At 33.2% G+C, this 16502-nt stretch overlaps 1 protein-coding gene across 6 annotated transcripts in view; it reads right to left on the minus strand.

The window, feature by feature from the left end:
- Nucleotides 1–16502, minus strand: part of Csmd3 (CUB and Sushi multiple domains 3) — a 1179548-nt gene that overhangs the window by 119244 nt on the left and 1043802 nt on the right. For all 6 annotated transcript variants that reach the window (XM_031358937.1, XM_031358936.1, XM_031358940.1 and 3 more), the window contains 7 exons: nt 11282–11400; nt 10070–10139; nt 6372–6488; nt 4598–4807; nt 2500–2688; nt 1701–1878; nt 761–906 (listed from right to left, as the gene is read on the minus strand). In XM_031358937.1, coding sequence (XP_031214797.1) covers nt 761–906; nt 1701–1878; nt 2500–2688; nt 4598–4807; nt 6372–6488; nt 10070–10139; nt 11282–11400 — 1029 coding nt within the window. The remainder of the gene's footprint in view (nt 1–760; nt 907–1700; nt 1879–2499; nt 2689–4597; nt 4808–6371; nt 6489–10069; nt 10140–11281; nt 11401–16502) is intronic.

The following is a 16502-nucleotide window of genomic DNA, read 5'->3' on the forward strand; positions in this document are numbered from 1 at the left end:
GGACTAGGAAGAGAGGAGGGAAGGTGGCTGTGCTCAGATGTAAAGCAAATAAAGTAAATAAATATTTTAAAGATGAAAATAGATAAACATTCCATATTTATAATGAATAAAACTAATTTGAAACAAACAGATATGAAGGAGTTTTCTGAGAAAAACATATCTTCTCACAAAGTTAATGCTCTGAAGGTAGAACCCATAACAATTTTGTATAACCAAATAAAACTGAAACTCCAAAGGTAATTCATAGGCATAAAAGCTATGAACGTAATGGTCTGGAATCATCCTCTAAAACTGTGAGATTCTTGCACAGATACAGTTTGAAATAAGAGTTTAAATGAATGAGTAATGTGATCCTGAGCAAAAAGATATTAGATGCTAATTTTAGAAATATTCACAGCAGGTTGACTAGATTAAACATTTTTTTGTTCAGAGAATCTATTGCTGTCTCCAAATTACATGCAGTAAAATATGAACAGCTGCTTCTCTTTTATTGGTTTCCATGCAAAATGATTATTTTCCACTGGGTAATTACTGACTGATTTATTTCCTATAGCCATTTGCTCACACGTTAATATCCCTAAGTACTTAGAGGAGGTCATGGTTTGCAAGTAAATGTGTTTGAAATGCATAAGTTACAGTGATGATCAAAGTGTCAGATTTTAATACATTTTCAATCATTGGATAAAGATATATTACATTCAATTTTCCAGGACAATTTAAATGGTACCAAATGAAATAGAAACACTTAGATAATACCAACCATGATAACTGAGCACAAAAAAGCCACTTGTTGTGAAGTCACTGTGGAATTTGATTAGAATTTGATTTGAAGTGCTGTATACTGATTCCAAAGCAGTATTGCCACTGAATTGACCAATTTGGGGTGAATTTTGGTCAGGTCCATCCCTATTAGACAAGGGTTTGGGAAGGAGAGAATGATACTGATGATTTACAGAGCTTTAAATGAATTTTCTTTAAAGGTATTGCATACAATCACTTATCATTACATTAAGAGCAAAGTAAAATAATCCTTGAATCATAAATGCTATTGTTATGTCATGCACCTACACAAATAGTAAAATGCTAAAATATGAAGCGTTAAAAATGGGTTATGTTTTTACCTAAACAAATGAACCAATATAAACCGTAATCAATTTATTTTTCAGCAGCTACTCAGAATCTCTTAAAGTGTGTGGTGTCTTCTGTTACTTTCTTTGACAGCAGTCTTGAGAACCAGACTGTTATAATTAGTGCTCTTGCAACTCACACAGCGTTTTTATCTTTGATTAATTCAGAGGTTTTCTTTGTATGTTTAAAAGAGTTACTTCAATTGATGCAATTATAGTATAATTATTTTACTGTATAATAAATTATTATGACAGGAAATTAGTAAGCATATAATATAATTATGATCTGAACAGAGGTCTTAAATTTCACCAGTTTTTATAAATAGAGGACTTCCTTAAACATTTCTAGTAGTTGCCTACCTTAAACATTTTCACCCATGGGCTTTTACTATTTAATGGGACTATATTCTAAAATGTATTTATTATATTTATCTCATTTAAAAAACAAGAAAAACAATACTCTCAGTAATCCCAGTTCAAATGCTTTTTGTAATAGAGAATTATGATTTCCTTTCCTCTTCACCTTATTCTCTTTCATAATTTAATCAATCAAAGAGAACAGTACTGACTTACCATACAGTAATGAAGTCATAGATAGGTTCTGTTTGAAGAACAGTAAAATTGATGTAGATTCCATTCCCAGGGGGAACTCGTACAAGCCAAAAGCAGTCTTGGAAGTTTGGATACTCATCAGGATAGCCAGGAGAGTAAATGGTACCATTCATAGCAGTTATATTGCCGCCACAAAGAGCTAGAGAAAGAGATACATGATCATGTTTGAAAAAAATGAACTAGATAAATGGCAAAGCTAGCAAACTTTTAAGGCAGTGATAGCGCATCTGTTTTGTTCTACCATAGTTGGTAAGAATGTACAAAATATACTCATTTAAAAAAAAAATTCCACATGAGATATTTGACATATTTGTTGTCCTTGGTGATCACAAAGCTCTTTACTCATTTAATATAATGTACATCAATGAACACACAATTTTCTCTCATAATATACATACAATATATATGCCCTATACATATTTTGCATTTTTAACATTTTCGACAGTATTTTTATAGTCACTCAAGTTAAATAACTGTAACTTGATTTTCTGTTTACAACACTGATGTTAAAAGCATAGACACCCCCTGACCTTCACATAAAAACAAAAGAAGTTTCAAAGTGTCTAAAACGTTAACAAATTTTGCTCACACTCTCAGCCGAAGATTAATATTGCTGCCATTAATATAATCTGCATTCAATATGTGATTTTTGTTTACCTTTTTTAGTTATTAAAAAGTCATCAGCTGTAAACAAAACCATACTCTCATAACTTCTAACAAATAGCATCATCTTAAAGGTAACTTCATTTTAAAAGCATACCTTCACACCTTGGCAGTGGATGGTTCCAATTCCGGCTAACTCCATGAAGACATGTGAGAGCCGAGTTGCCAATTAATGTGTATCCTGGGAAACATTCAAATGAAATGGTTTGGCCCACAGTAAAATCATTTCCAATTACAAATCCATTTCGAAATGGGCGAGGATCAGGACAGCTTTGCAACTGATAGGCTGGAAGGAAAAATGAGAAAGAAGAATATTTTCCTCTATGAATTTGAGAGACCACAAACGGGTGCTATTTGTAGCGTAGCAATTAATAACATACTGCTCAGGGTTAGTTAATTTATAAATACTAATTCGGGTTTATAGCAAAGACTGTAAGAGACAGTGTAATGAGAATTTCTTTTTGTATCTATAATTTTCATATTTAAAATGATAATTCACAAAAATGCATCAGCTGCCTTACATGCTGGAGCAATTTATCTAAATTATGAACATGAATAGAAATGTAAACTCTTCCTACAGCCACAATTTTAATCAAACATATTCTGATTCTCTAAATAGAATGTAATTGCTTCTTGGTTATGTCACTTGTACATAGAATAAAATAACTGCATACATGTAACCTGAATTCTTAGTCTTTTGCATTTTAAAATATTTTCTCCAAATGAACAACCTGAAAATCTCTGCTGAACTTTAAATTTTGGTTATTGCGAATTTTTAACTAAAATGCACGTTTCTTACTCTTTTGTTCATCTGTATAAGAAAATATTGCACATTTCTTTGTCATTGATTGCAGAGCCTTCCCCATTTCCTTTCCTATTATACATTCTTTGTAAGACATGTTGAATCCATTTTGTAATTACGAACTTCACGAATTCCTAAAGCTATTTGAAGCTGTATCATTAAGAGTTCCGGCACACACATGATGAACTGTATCCACTGGTAGCATAAGTTCCAAGGAATTCAATACCACTTCTATCTATGTTCTGCATCAGGCACTCAATTGTTTCACATATGTGTAGGTAAGCAAAATACTTATACATGTAAAATAAGTATCCAAAGCATTACATGGCTCTGAGTTGTCTAGAATCCCAGAAGAGAAAAAAATACCTATTTTTAAAGAATTATTTTCTTCAAAATTAAAGATAGTTTCCATATTTCAAGGAGATGGTGAAGTGTGCTCCTGGTGTAGGCATCTATAACTCAATTAGCAATACAAAGACCCCTGTGCTCAAGACACATTTCTAAAAACAATCATATACTCATGATATCCTTTGATTATTAGGCAGAGATCAACAGAATTTTAACATTTCCGTGCATTTTGATCTTTGCAACAATATTGTATAAATTATCATTTTAAGTTTATAAGACCAGAAATAATGTAAAAGAATAAGTAAATGACTTCAGTAATCATTAATCATCTATATAATGATATATACTTTACAAATCATTTTGTTACATATAATTCAACTAATGTGTTCTAGCATGTACTACTCATTACAACATATGTCCCTAAAGAAATGGAAAAGTCTTAGGCTGTGCTTATTTGAATATTGAAGAGTGGGATTTAAGTTCAAGCTCAACTTACCTTTCCTCAAAAGGGATAAATATCTTGTTCAAAATACATTTATTGTTTTCCTAAACATAGGCCTAATGTAATATTGCCATCTATACGTTTGTTGTATATTCTAATGACAATATAACAAAACAACATGATTCTATCTCTAAATAACTTTATTTACAACGTAAGATGAATAATAACTTTTTGACATTCAGTTTCATTTAAAAGTAAAAGCCTATTCTCAGTGTCTAGCATTTATGTTTTAATTATTTTCCCTTGCTTAATTTAATTATGATTTTGAAATTTCTTTTTCCTTATTTGTATTTTGAATTCTCAGGAGAAAAATAATTGTGTGATGAACGTGCATGATTGTTTTTTCACCTCCTAATTGAGTCTTGCTTGGCTTTAGCTTCTTTTGTCTTCTAAGACAATGATAGCACTGTTATATTAAGTCAAATGACTTCTGAGATGATATCCAGGGCCTTGCATATGCTCTCCAACACTGCTGCCCCCAAACTAACCCTGGTTAAGGAAGCTGAAAGGCAATATACCCTCATACTCTATAATTCATCTTACCTTGATACACAATATGAAATCCCTGTTTGTTCTGAGAATAGTCACTGTGAAAATACAAGCTGGTTTCATGGGTTGTGCTAAACAGAGAAGATGGAATTTGCGGACCACTAAGCCGTCCAATAACAGTACTAGTTTCAGAGGCTCCACTCCGAACTTCCAAGTAATCATGTATGGTTTCTGTAGAAAAATTTACAAACTGGAGATGTACACCTAAAGAAGAAAGAATAAACACAATACTATTTGATATTTTACTATATTGCATACACATATAAACAGCAACATACACACAGATTTGCATCTGGGTACTCAGATACATGTCCATTTATTTCAGAAAACATAGTCTCAAAATTTGTATGTGGCAGCACATGCTTGTAATACTTGTGTAATGGATGCAACGGGATTAGGAGTACAAGGCTGCTAGTCTGTAAAGTGAGTACAAGGATAGCAGAAGCTATATAAGACTGCCAGAAAAGAAAAGAAAAGAAAAGAAAAGAAAAGAAAAGAAAAGAAAAGAAGAGAAAAGAAAAGAAAAGAAAAGAAGAGAAAACTACAGATCTGAACTATGAATTTTCAGTCTATCCAAAACTCATAACTCTGCTTACATTCTTCAATGAGTACATGGTACATTCTCAACCTCATTTTCTTAGACTTAAAAACCATTAAGTCAAAGGTTAGATATTTAATACTAATTTGTACATGTAAATTCTGACTTACTCATGAAGATAATGTGATAAATTCAGTAATTACCAGGAACAAAAATGCTTATCTGTGTACTACTTATCATAATGAGAAAACAGTTACAAAAATAAGGTCACATGAACTTTATGTTAGGCTATATACAATGCATCTATCTAATTCCAAGTATATGCACAAACACATTCCACACATTTGTATAGCCAAATTCACTCTGGGAATAATCCAAATAAAATATTGGGATATCAAATAGCTAGCTATTTGCTCTTTCAGGGTCCCTGAGAATTATTCACAAAAGTCAAGAAGTAGTATCAGTCTAAATATTTAGTGCATCATGAATGTCTAAACAAAATGTGGTGTACACACACACACACACACACAATACTGTTTTCTGTAAGCAAGAAAGGAATACTTGTGATTTTTAGAAACATGCATTACAGTTGTCCTTGGAGGATATTATAATAGGTGAAATCATCATGGCCTGGGAAGACACAAGTCAAATCGTCTCAATGAAATGGAGAATCCCAAAGTGGTGAATTCAAAACAGACAAGAATAGAGTATGCTTCCCAAAATCCAGGGAAGAGAGGCAACTGGGATAAACAATAAGTGAAATGATGAAATTTCAGAAAGGTAAGAAGTACAGTGTTCAACATGGTGTAGAGGTAATAATATGTTATCATGTTCTTAAAATTCCTATGAAAATAAAATTTTAAGTGTTTCCACTATAAAAGTTAAATAAACAAAGCCTTATACATATCATAATACACATTAGTTTGATTGATTTACCCATTCCATAATATACTTATACTATGAAACATATTCTATGCATTTAGTATTTATGTAACATTTAAAATAAGAGACAAACAAAAACATCCTTATATCTTTAATTTTTTAAATAGTCCATGTAAAATATATTTCACTGAGGCAAAGATTACTCAAATTATATTCTTCAATATTCATTATTTCATGCATTCATAATGAGACATTAACCTGTAAACATATACTCATATTGGACCTATATGTGTCTTCTTAATAATGCATTAATAAATAGTGAAATGCCTTTCATGTACTTCTACATACCAAAGCCAATAGGCAGCTTTATAGTCCATGTGCAATCTAAGCTGCTGGGGTAGTTTCCAGGAAAACCAGGACTGAGTATCACACCACTGAAGTCTGACATTGCACCTCCACACTGAGCTGCAAAACAACATAATTCTCATGGAAAGCAGAATTAGGACATATATCTTTGTATTTAAAAGGTATCAAAAATCACTTTAAGTCTTCAAAAAGTGTCTAAGGTAATACTATTTGAGAAAATTAAATATCGGCCCGATTCCTTTAGCAAATGCTAGTTGATTCATAACATGTTTCTAAAACAGCATAAAAGGCATAATAACTCAGAAAAAAAAAACAACAAAGAGCAACTTAAATCCATTACTGCTTAGCAAGTAACAGTTCACTTGCAATGAATCCACTTAAGGAAAGGGCAAGTCGTTTTCAGCAGTGGCAAGTAATCATGCAGTTTCTTTTCCTTTTTCAAGTACATATACTACTGCGTCTAGTCATTTCAAAAGTGAAGGAATTTAGACTAAAATACAACCAACTGTGTCAGCTCTCCACGCTGTATTAGAGGAAGACATTTTCACAACTTTTTTCCCTGTTTGTAAGAAGGCTCAATGAAGAATTTTAAGAAACGATTGGCTTCATTTTATTCTACAAAAATCAGGACAAAGGACCACAGAAGTGTAAACGAGCCAAGTAAAACACAGGCATTCGAAACATTGGTAGCGATAACAACTATGCTCATTTTGGAATCCCCATGGAATGGCTTTACTCTTGACAATCTAAGGGACCATTCTAAAATGGAAATTTGCTAATTTAATTTTATATGTAAAGCATATATAATTATATAATGTATATTGAAGTATGTTTGTTGTAAAGGCAGATTTAGCATGACTTCTTAGAAGACATATAAATACAAGACTGTTAATTAATGAGTATGATGTTGAATTTTATGACTATTTCTGAAACACCTGCTTGTAATTTCTTTTTAAGATAGGCAAGAGCTACGTATTCAAATTTCAGGTTGTACTTCATAAATACAGATCCATAAAATGTTTTTATCTATGTGTGATATTAGTAATTAGTCTAACATATATTATCTTTCTTTAAGTATGCGTATAAATTCAACAAGATTATAAATTTTTCTTTCAAACATATTGTACAATTAAGCTCTAAAAGGATTTTTCCCTCTAAATTGTCACTCCATTGATCATGACATCAAGTCAAACTTTAACATAAACCATTAAACTTTAGTCATCATTCCATTTTTTTTTTCAAAAAAATATGATTGCTATAAGAAGAATGGTTTATCAATCAGACTAGGGAAGAAGGAGAGAGGGATATAGGTGGGAAAGGGAACAGGGAGGGGAAATGGGAAATATGGTCAGGTGTGGGGGTTGGGGGAGAGGCAGGAAACAAGACTGAAGCCCTGAGGGCCAGCAGAAAGAACAGAAGCAGGCAACCTCCAGAGATAGGAGGTAGGAGGACTCTCTAGAATGTACCAGAGACCTGGGAGGTGAGAGACTCTCGGAAGGACTCAAAGGGAGGGACCTTAGATGAAATGCCCTACAGTGGGGAGAGGGAAATTGTAGAGTCTTCCTCCAGTAGAAAGACAGGACATCAAGTGGAGGGATGGGGTTGCTGTCCCACAGTCAAAAGCTCTGACCCATAATTTTTCCTGTCTGAAAGAACTGCAGAGACAAAAATGGAGAAGATTGGGATCCAGTTCAAGGGAAGGCCCCAAGGCCTGACACAATACTGCTGCTATGGTGTGTTTACAAACAGGAGTCTATCATGACTGCCCTCAGAAACACCCAACATGTAGCTGAAAGAGTCAGATGAAAATACTTACACCCAATCAAAGGACAGGGAAAAGCTGAAAAAAGCTGAGGAAGAGGGCAACTCCATAGGAAGACAAGCAGTATCAACTAACCTGGACCCCCAGGATCTCTCAGGTATTGAGCTACCAATCAGGAAGCATACATCAGCTGATATGAGGCCCCCCAAAACATATACAGCAGAGGACTGTTGGGTCTTGACTCAGTGAGAGAAGATGCACCTAATCCTCAAGAGACTTGAGGCCCCAGGGAGTCGGGCGGGGGTCTGATGGGGTGGTGGTTTGATAGTGGGGTGGGGACATCCTCTTGGAGAGGGGGTGTGGGGAAGAGGTATGTGATGAGGAACAGTCAGAGGGTGGACCGGGTTGTGGATAAAGACTGGATTGTTAAAAAGGGGGATTAAAGAATAAAAAAGAAAAGAAAAAAATAGGTTACATTGAGACATCATTATATCTTAAATTTGCTCTAGTGTGGACTTTGATTTTTGGCATGTCAATTTTTAAATCGATCTTCAAGCTGCTTGTGGTACTTAATACTGTCAACTCTAAGGAGTCTAGAATCACTAAGGTGGTTAATTTATATCTGCTATGGCTAACCTCTCAGCTTTTCTGGAAAGTACTACTAAATTAGACTATTTGAAGTGAGAAGATCTACTCTAAATTATTGAGGATAACGTTATTTCGGGGGCTGAGGTTCTGAACTACACAAAATGGAACAGCTAAGTGAGCATCTCTACTTTTGGACTGTAATGGGGCATGACCAGATGCCTCATAGTCTTCTGCTGACTTCCTAACAACGGTAAACTGTATGTTGCAAGTGTAAACCAAATAAGACTTCTCTCCTTGTAATTGCTTTCAACAGATCACTTTATCAGAGCAAAAAAAAAAAAATTAACCAAATATTTCTCACTATATTTCTATTTCTGGTCACCTTTTTGTTTCCAACATTTTTAATTAATTTTCTGCTATATATAATGCACTTTATTATGTAAAGTATGTAAAATACAACAAAATTTTAAAACAAAGAAAACTGCCTTTAAAATCTTCCACCTCCAGATCATCTTTTTAATTCATGTTTTTTCTTTATTTGCATGAGTGTTTCTACATTTATGATGAAGATATGATCATACTGTGGATTATTTTATACTTTCTTATATATATGATACATTTTGATAGTCAGTAAATATCCTATCATCATGTTTTCTATCTTTTTAAAAGAAACCCATACACTAATTTGCAACCTTTAACTTGTATTTTATGGCAATAACTACCACTGAGTCTGTAATGAGGCCTACAATCAGATCTAAACTCTTTACATAGATTCTGTCCAATAATGTTAAAATATACTTTTGAGGCAAACATTGTTATCTCATAGAGCAGGTGACCAAAGAGAAACTCAAAGAATAAGCCATTACAAAACTATTTTGTATTGAGCTAAAATTTGAATATACTAATGTTGGTCATCAAAGCCTAATAAGTATCCCATGAGGTTTCACATATTATCAATACATAAAATGAAGTGTAAACTTTCTACCTTAATTTTATTAAAGTATTACTGTATTTTTACCTTGAATTGATAATTATCAGTAGGATATTCACTTAATACTCTGAGGTATTTCTTACACTTATGTCATTGTAAGAAATGGCATATGAATAAAAACAAATATGTTCTATTAATATCTCTCTATGTTTCTCACCCATTGATGTGCATTTTAGGTTAAAAGTTGTAAAATATTGAAATCATAAAAAGCTAATGGTAGATAGCAATGTAACATTTACATAAAATACATACAAACCCAAAAATACGTTAGAACATGGGTTATAAAGTGAATCTCTTAAATTTGAGAAAGCATATAAAATCTCTTGTCTTTGAACTTACCCAAACAAATGGGGATTGGATAATTCCATCTCCTCACAGGTCCCGGCATACATGTGATATGAGAATGACCCTACATAAAGGCACTGCAGCTCAGTACACACTTATAAAAGACTGGATGAACTTAGCATGCTGACAGTTAAATGTAGTATATACATGACAATATGTATAAGACTCTCATACTGTTTTATGTCATATTAGATATGCAAGCTTCAGCATTACTTAGATAATTTTATATACTTGGAATAAACTTTGAAATAAAAAATAAAAAGTTCTGATATAAAGAAAACATCAAATTTAAGTTTAGAATTGTGGTTTTAATAATTTCCTATCAAAGGATAGTCTATTAAGTTAACAAAATAGCTGAAATGACTGAGTATGCAGTGCTTTATAATACTTTGCTAGAATATGCAAAATGAGAAACATTAAATAAATGTCATAAAACTTGTATAAAAATCTTTTAACATTTAAACTATATTATATTTATATTAAATAACATCTAAAATATTGATATTGAATTTAAGAGACTAAATTTTTTCATTTAGTTTTTATTAAGAAATAGCAATTTTTAAAGTTTTTATTCTCTAACAAATTAGGTTGTGAGAGTATAAAATTAAATATCTCCTTTAATTTTTAAAAATTAATTTCACAATGAACCAAATAACATGGAGATTTTGAAGAAACCATCTACATGAGTCCTTCTGAAAAAACTACTTAAAAAATAAGTATCAGAATACACACTGTAAATACAGTTGTTTAGCAAGATAAACTTTTAGATTTTAACAAATTTTTCAAAATTTTGTGGAATTGTTTAGATTCTAAATATTCAGGAAGGCAGCTGCCATAATTCTGGATATATTTTAAAAAGTAAATTAAATACTGAATCCAATTTATCAGTTCAGATAACTTTTTACTTCCAAGCAAAACTAACCATTCATTCCAGCAATTTCTAAGATATGTATATTAAATATCAATTGAACATTATTTAGTTTAAGATAATAGTAGTGATTATAATTATGCCTAAACCTGTATATTAGTAATCACTACTTCATATTTATATTAAATATGAGTTGAACATTATTTGAAGACCAGAGTAGTTGTGAATCAAGATTATGCCTAAACCTGTAGCTTAGTAATTACTACTTCATTTAAATGTCCTAAAGAATAGTGAGATTATAGAGTCTTGATATCACACTAATTTTAAAAATGAGTTACCTGAAGAGAATAGCCTTGATCACACTGGAATGACACCACATCACCAACCATGTATCTGTCTCCAACTTTAATTCCACTGCTTGGGGTTTGTGGCTCAGGACAAGAATCCAAACCAATTGCTAAAATTATTTAATGAGAATAATATAAGTAACAGTAAAATTATAGCTACTTCATTTATACATATTAAATTGACTAAATTATATACAGATACATTCCATTTATATTTTTAATTATATTTTAGTATCTAAAAATATTTTTAAATTTAAATATATTTTTTATCATATTTTACTTCTCCCAAGTCCTTCCGGATCTCCACCTCCTTTCACACCCAACTTTAAATTCTTTCTCAAAAAAAAAAAGCCAAATCCAACAAACCCCACAAAACCTTAAAAATAAAATAAAGCCATATCCCCAAAGCAAAATGAACAAAGAAACAAAAAACATACCAAACTGTAAGCAAATACCAAAAACAAAATGGAATGTTTGACAACACCAGTTTCACTCTATTGATTTTTACTCTTCCAATAGACATAGGACAGTTATTTGTTAGCCTTACCCTAGTGGCTGGTTATGACTGATTGACTAATTCACTCATTAACTTTTATTTATTTTTAAAAATATAGCAAAGTGTAAGTTGAAATTAAAATTATCGTATTGAAGTTGGATAAGAGATATTGACTAAAGGAAAAGAGCTCAAGAGAATACACAGAAATCAGAGACCTACTCATTCACATTCTCAGGAATCCGGTAAACTGGAAGCCTTAAGGTATCAAAGATGTAAAGAAAATAAGTCCCTCTAAAGCAGCATGAGCAAAAGTCATATGAACTTGTAGAGACTGGAGCAGCAAGCACAGTGTCTGCATGTGTGTGGACAAGGTCTTCTGTGTGTGTGTGTGTGTGTGTGTGTGTGTGTGTGTGTGTGTGTGTAATGGTATCCAGTTTAGTGTTTTTAGAGATATACTTTATAAAGCTACATTTCATATCGAAAACTTCCTGTGAACAAGACTTAACTACAAATGATTTATAAAAATATACCACTTGAACTTAAAATCAGTCTTACGATTTTATTCATATTCTGTTTAAGTTTGACTTAATTATCTTCTACAGGGAAATAAAACTAAACAATTATTTGAAGTGACAATTATAAATTAAAAAAGAGAAACTATCTTTGTGAAAAGGGGGTACAACACATATTCTATTGTGGCTAGAAAAGAAACTAAAGGGGTAATGTGATCTAAGTTAGAACTACGTACAAATTTGAGAAGATATATCACTCAAGTACAGGATTTTAAGGCTAAACTTGACAGCAAAGCCAGAGTGACTTTAATGTTACCAAACTAGAAAATTGATAAGAAAATATCAGAGTTATCTGTGAGATGGTCGTGTTGTACAATGGTAGAGCACTGCTCTACTGTACCACAGGTTCCAATTTCTCTCCTTAAGTATCATCACAAGAGAATAGGGGTTGTTGATAAGACTGAAATTTCATTTGTAAAACAGTCTTAGCAAAATGAGACAAGTTATTTGCTGTTTCTTTTTGCATATAGAATGGACTTTTAAATTTATGAAATTTATTTTGATCTGCTCCAACATTTTTACATATAATTAAAATATTAGTTATAAGTTGAATTTTATTTGTTAATTTTTGAGCATTTAGAAAATGCATATTATCAGCCAGGTGGTGGTGGCACATGCTTTTAATCCTAGCACTTGGGAGGCAGAGGCAGGTGAATTTCTGAGTTCGAGGCCAGCCTGGTCTACAAGAGTGAGTTCTAGGACAGCTAGGGCTACACAGAGAAACCCTTTCTCGAGAAAAAAAAAAGAAAATGCATATTATGATATTTTCTCACATAAAAATAAATATTAGGACACAGATGCCATGAAGGAGGAAACAGAAAAAAAAAATAGTGGCTGAAGTTCAACTGGAAATGTGTGAAGGAAACCAATACAGAGGGTGATGAAAAGGATGAGAGAGAGGGTAAAGTAGGAAAAGGGGCTAAACAGCCCTAAGGATGTTGGAAAAGGCCATAGGAAAACATGTTTTATGCTTATTCAAAATATGTTTCTTGTTAGTAAAAGTGGATATGTGTGCAAATATTCATACTTAAAATTGATTTCTGACAGTTGTGGGAATAATGTTCACTCAAGAGTCGCAGACTATGAAATATAAACCCCTTTGACAATAATGGGAAACTTCACTTCCAACTTTTGGTCATCGACTTGTAGAGACAACATTATAGATTATTGTCATTGTACTTGTTGCCCATCCAGAACGTGAACCCAAGAGCCTACTGTTGAACACATCATATACTTTGGAGTAAATGTAGATGGAACTGACCTGAAAATCTCCACTCTAAGGAATGGCTTTTATAATATTAGGAAATACAAGTTTCCAAGGAAGAAAAGCAATAAATATCCCTATCCATTGTTACTCTTGCCAAAAGCAATAATGACAAACATGACAAGATATGCCCAAAGGTCCAAATAATGGAAGATAAATTTAGTGTGTCCAATCCTGGAGTTACTCATTCTCAGGAAGGAGTTCATGCCTAGTGCTATAAACCTAGCTATTGTTGGCTGATGAAGTCATAGACTTTAGAGGACTACCACTTTCCTAATGCAGCATAGTTGCACACTACATTCTAAATACTCAGACTTACCCACTATAAATAGAGCCTCAGTCTTCATCAAAGAAACCTGTTTGAACTAGATGTAGAGCATTGGGGGCAAAGATATAAAGAAACTTTACTGTGGGAGAATAAATGCTAATGAGTGTATCTTCATATAAAGGGGTAGAGAACGATGTCAGAGGGGATAGAAAGTTTCTGAGGACTAAAGGACCTTTACACTAAAGGTCTGTTGTGTGATAGCATCTTACTATAAATGATAGGCATGTTACATTACGGAATATCAAGAATATTGTTGCATCAACAAGATATTCACAAGGAAAATATCAGTTGGTATGACAAAGTTGATTGGGGAAATAACACAAGGCCATATCTAAATCAAGAATGTAAGAAATTAATGTCTGCTGAAAGAAGTTAAATTCAGTCTTTTCTAGTGACAAACATCATATAGGTTATCTAATCCCAGTGGTCAGTCTGAAATGATGATGATAAAAGCCAAATGTACTCAGCAGGCTATATTTAAATATGCATAAGTACGTATTTATATACATAAATATCACTAAAAATTGTCATGAATTTTTGAGCGAGTCAGGGGGTATACAACACAAGGAAATGGGAGACAGAAGAGGAAATAAAATTATAAAAAAGAAAAAAAGCCATTTTATGCACATTTATCAACCTTCTTTGTAGTTATTAGCTCACTATTTGTTTTCTATCACCTTTCCCTGTTCCTCTTCTCATTCTACTCAGACTCTATCTCCCATCAAAGACCTGCTTTCTGCTCCCATGACCCCTATTAGATCAGCCTCTCTTGCTTATACCTACCCTCACCCTTCTTCATAAACATTAAATCACAAACAAAAAAATATGTATTTCATTGAAATCTCAAATCATTAAGAAACAACAGGTTTTTTTCTGAGTATATGATGATATAGTTCAAATACTTCCATTATGTTTATACTGATAATTTACCTTCAAGCATAAAAATATATGACAGGCAAAACTGTCATAAGGTTAGTTTTTAAAGACTTGACAATTTATTTTTCAAAAAGTATAAGACACTAAACCATTTTTATTTTAAGACATCATCCTTTGGTTAGTGTTTGTTTTATTGCACATGGGAAAGCTAGAACTATGTCTTATGAATGGGTTAGAAGAACGGCCACCAAATATTCAAACATATATCTTTCTAATATATTTAAAGCCTAAAGTATGACAACATTTTCTGTACTACTCTGTCCAGTACTCTGTTTCTTCTTGGTAGATGCATTTGTGGTGTTCAGTTGTGCCCAGTTGTGTAATTGTCTACTATTTATCTCCATTGATTGACTGGGAGATCAACAGGGGTTTAGTATATTAAGGATCCAATAAAGGAGCAAGTATACATGTAAAGGTAAGTCCCAAGGGCCAGCAGCAAGAATGAAAACAGTCAACCTGGGGAGGTAGGAGGCTGGGAAGACCCTCCAGAATGCACCAGAGACCTGGGAGGTAAGAGACACTCAGGAGATAAAATGGCCGACAGTAGGGAGAGGGAACTTATAGAGCCCACCTCCAGCAGAAAGATAGGGCATCAAGTGAGGGATGCCAGATAAGGCCCCTTCAGCTCCTTCATTCCTTTCTCTAATTCCTCTGTTGGGGTCCCTGTACTCAGCCCAATGGTTGGCTGTGAGCCTCCACATCTGTATTGATCAGGATATGGCAGACCCTCTCAGAAGACAGCTGTATCAGGCTCCTGTCAGCAAGCACTTCTTGGCATCTGCAATAGTGTCTGTTTGGTGTCTGCATGTGGGGTGGATCACCAGATGGGGCAGTCTGGATGGCCTGTTCTTCAGTCTCTACTCCACTTTTTGTTCATGTATTTCCTTTAGACAGGAGCAATTATAGGTAAAAATTTTGGAGATGGGTGGATGAACCCATCCCTCAACTGGAGGACCATGCCTAAACTCTGGATATATTCTCTACAGGTTCTCCCTCACCTTTATGGGGTATTTCAGTTAATGTCATCTCCATGGGGTCCTGGGAGACTCTTGCTTTACTCAATGATAACTTGGTCAAGGAAGGAAGGAAGAAAGAAAGAAAGAAAGAAAGAAAGAAAGAAAGAAAGAAAGAAAGAGAGAGAGAAAGAAAGAAAGAAGTTAAAGACTTTTCAGAATATAATGAAAATGAAGGAACAATATACCCAAACTTATGGGACAAAATGAAAGCAGGGCTAAGAGGAAAACTCATATCTCTGAGTGCCTCCAAAAAGAAACTGGAGAGAGCATATACACTAGCAGCTTAACTGCATACCTGAAAGCTCTAGAACAAAAAGAAAAAACATACCAAGAGGAGTAGACTGCAGGAAATAATCAAACTCAGGGCTGAAATTAACCAAATAGAAACAAAAAACACTATACCAAGAATCAACAAAACCAGGAGCTGGTACTTTGTGAAAATCAACAAAACAGATAAACCTTTAGCCAGACTAACCAGAGGACAGAGAGACAGTATCCAAATTAACAAAATCAGAAATAAAAAGGGAGAAATAACAACAGAAAGTGAGGAAATTCAAAAAATTATCAGATCCTATTACAAAAGTCTATACTCAAAAAAAA

The sequence above is a fragment of the Mastomys coucha genome, unplaced genomic scaffold, assembly GCF_008632895.1.
Source record: "Mastomys coucha isolate ucsf_1 unplaced genomic scaffold, UCSF_Mcou_1 pScaffold7, whole genome shotgun sequence".
NCBI lineage: Eukaryota > Metazoa > Chordata > Mammalia > Rodentia > Muridae > Mastomys > Mastomys coucha.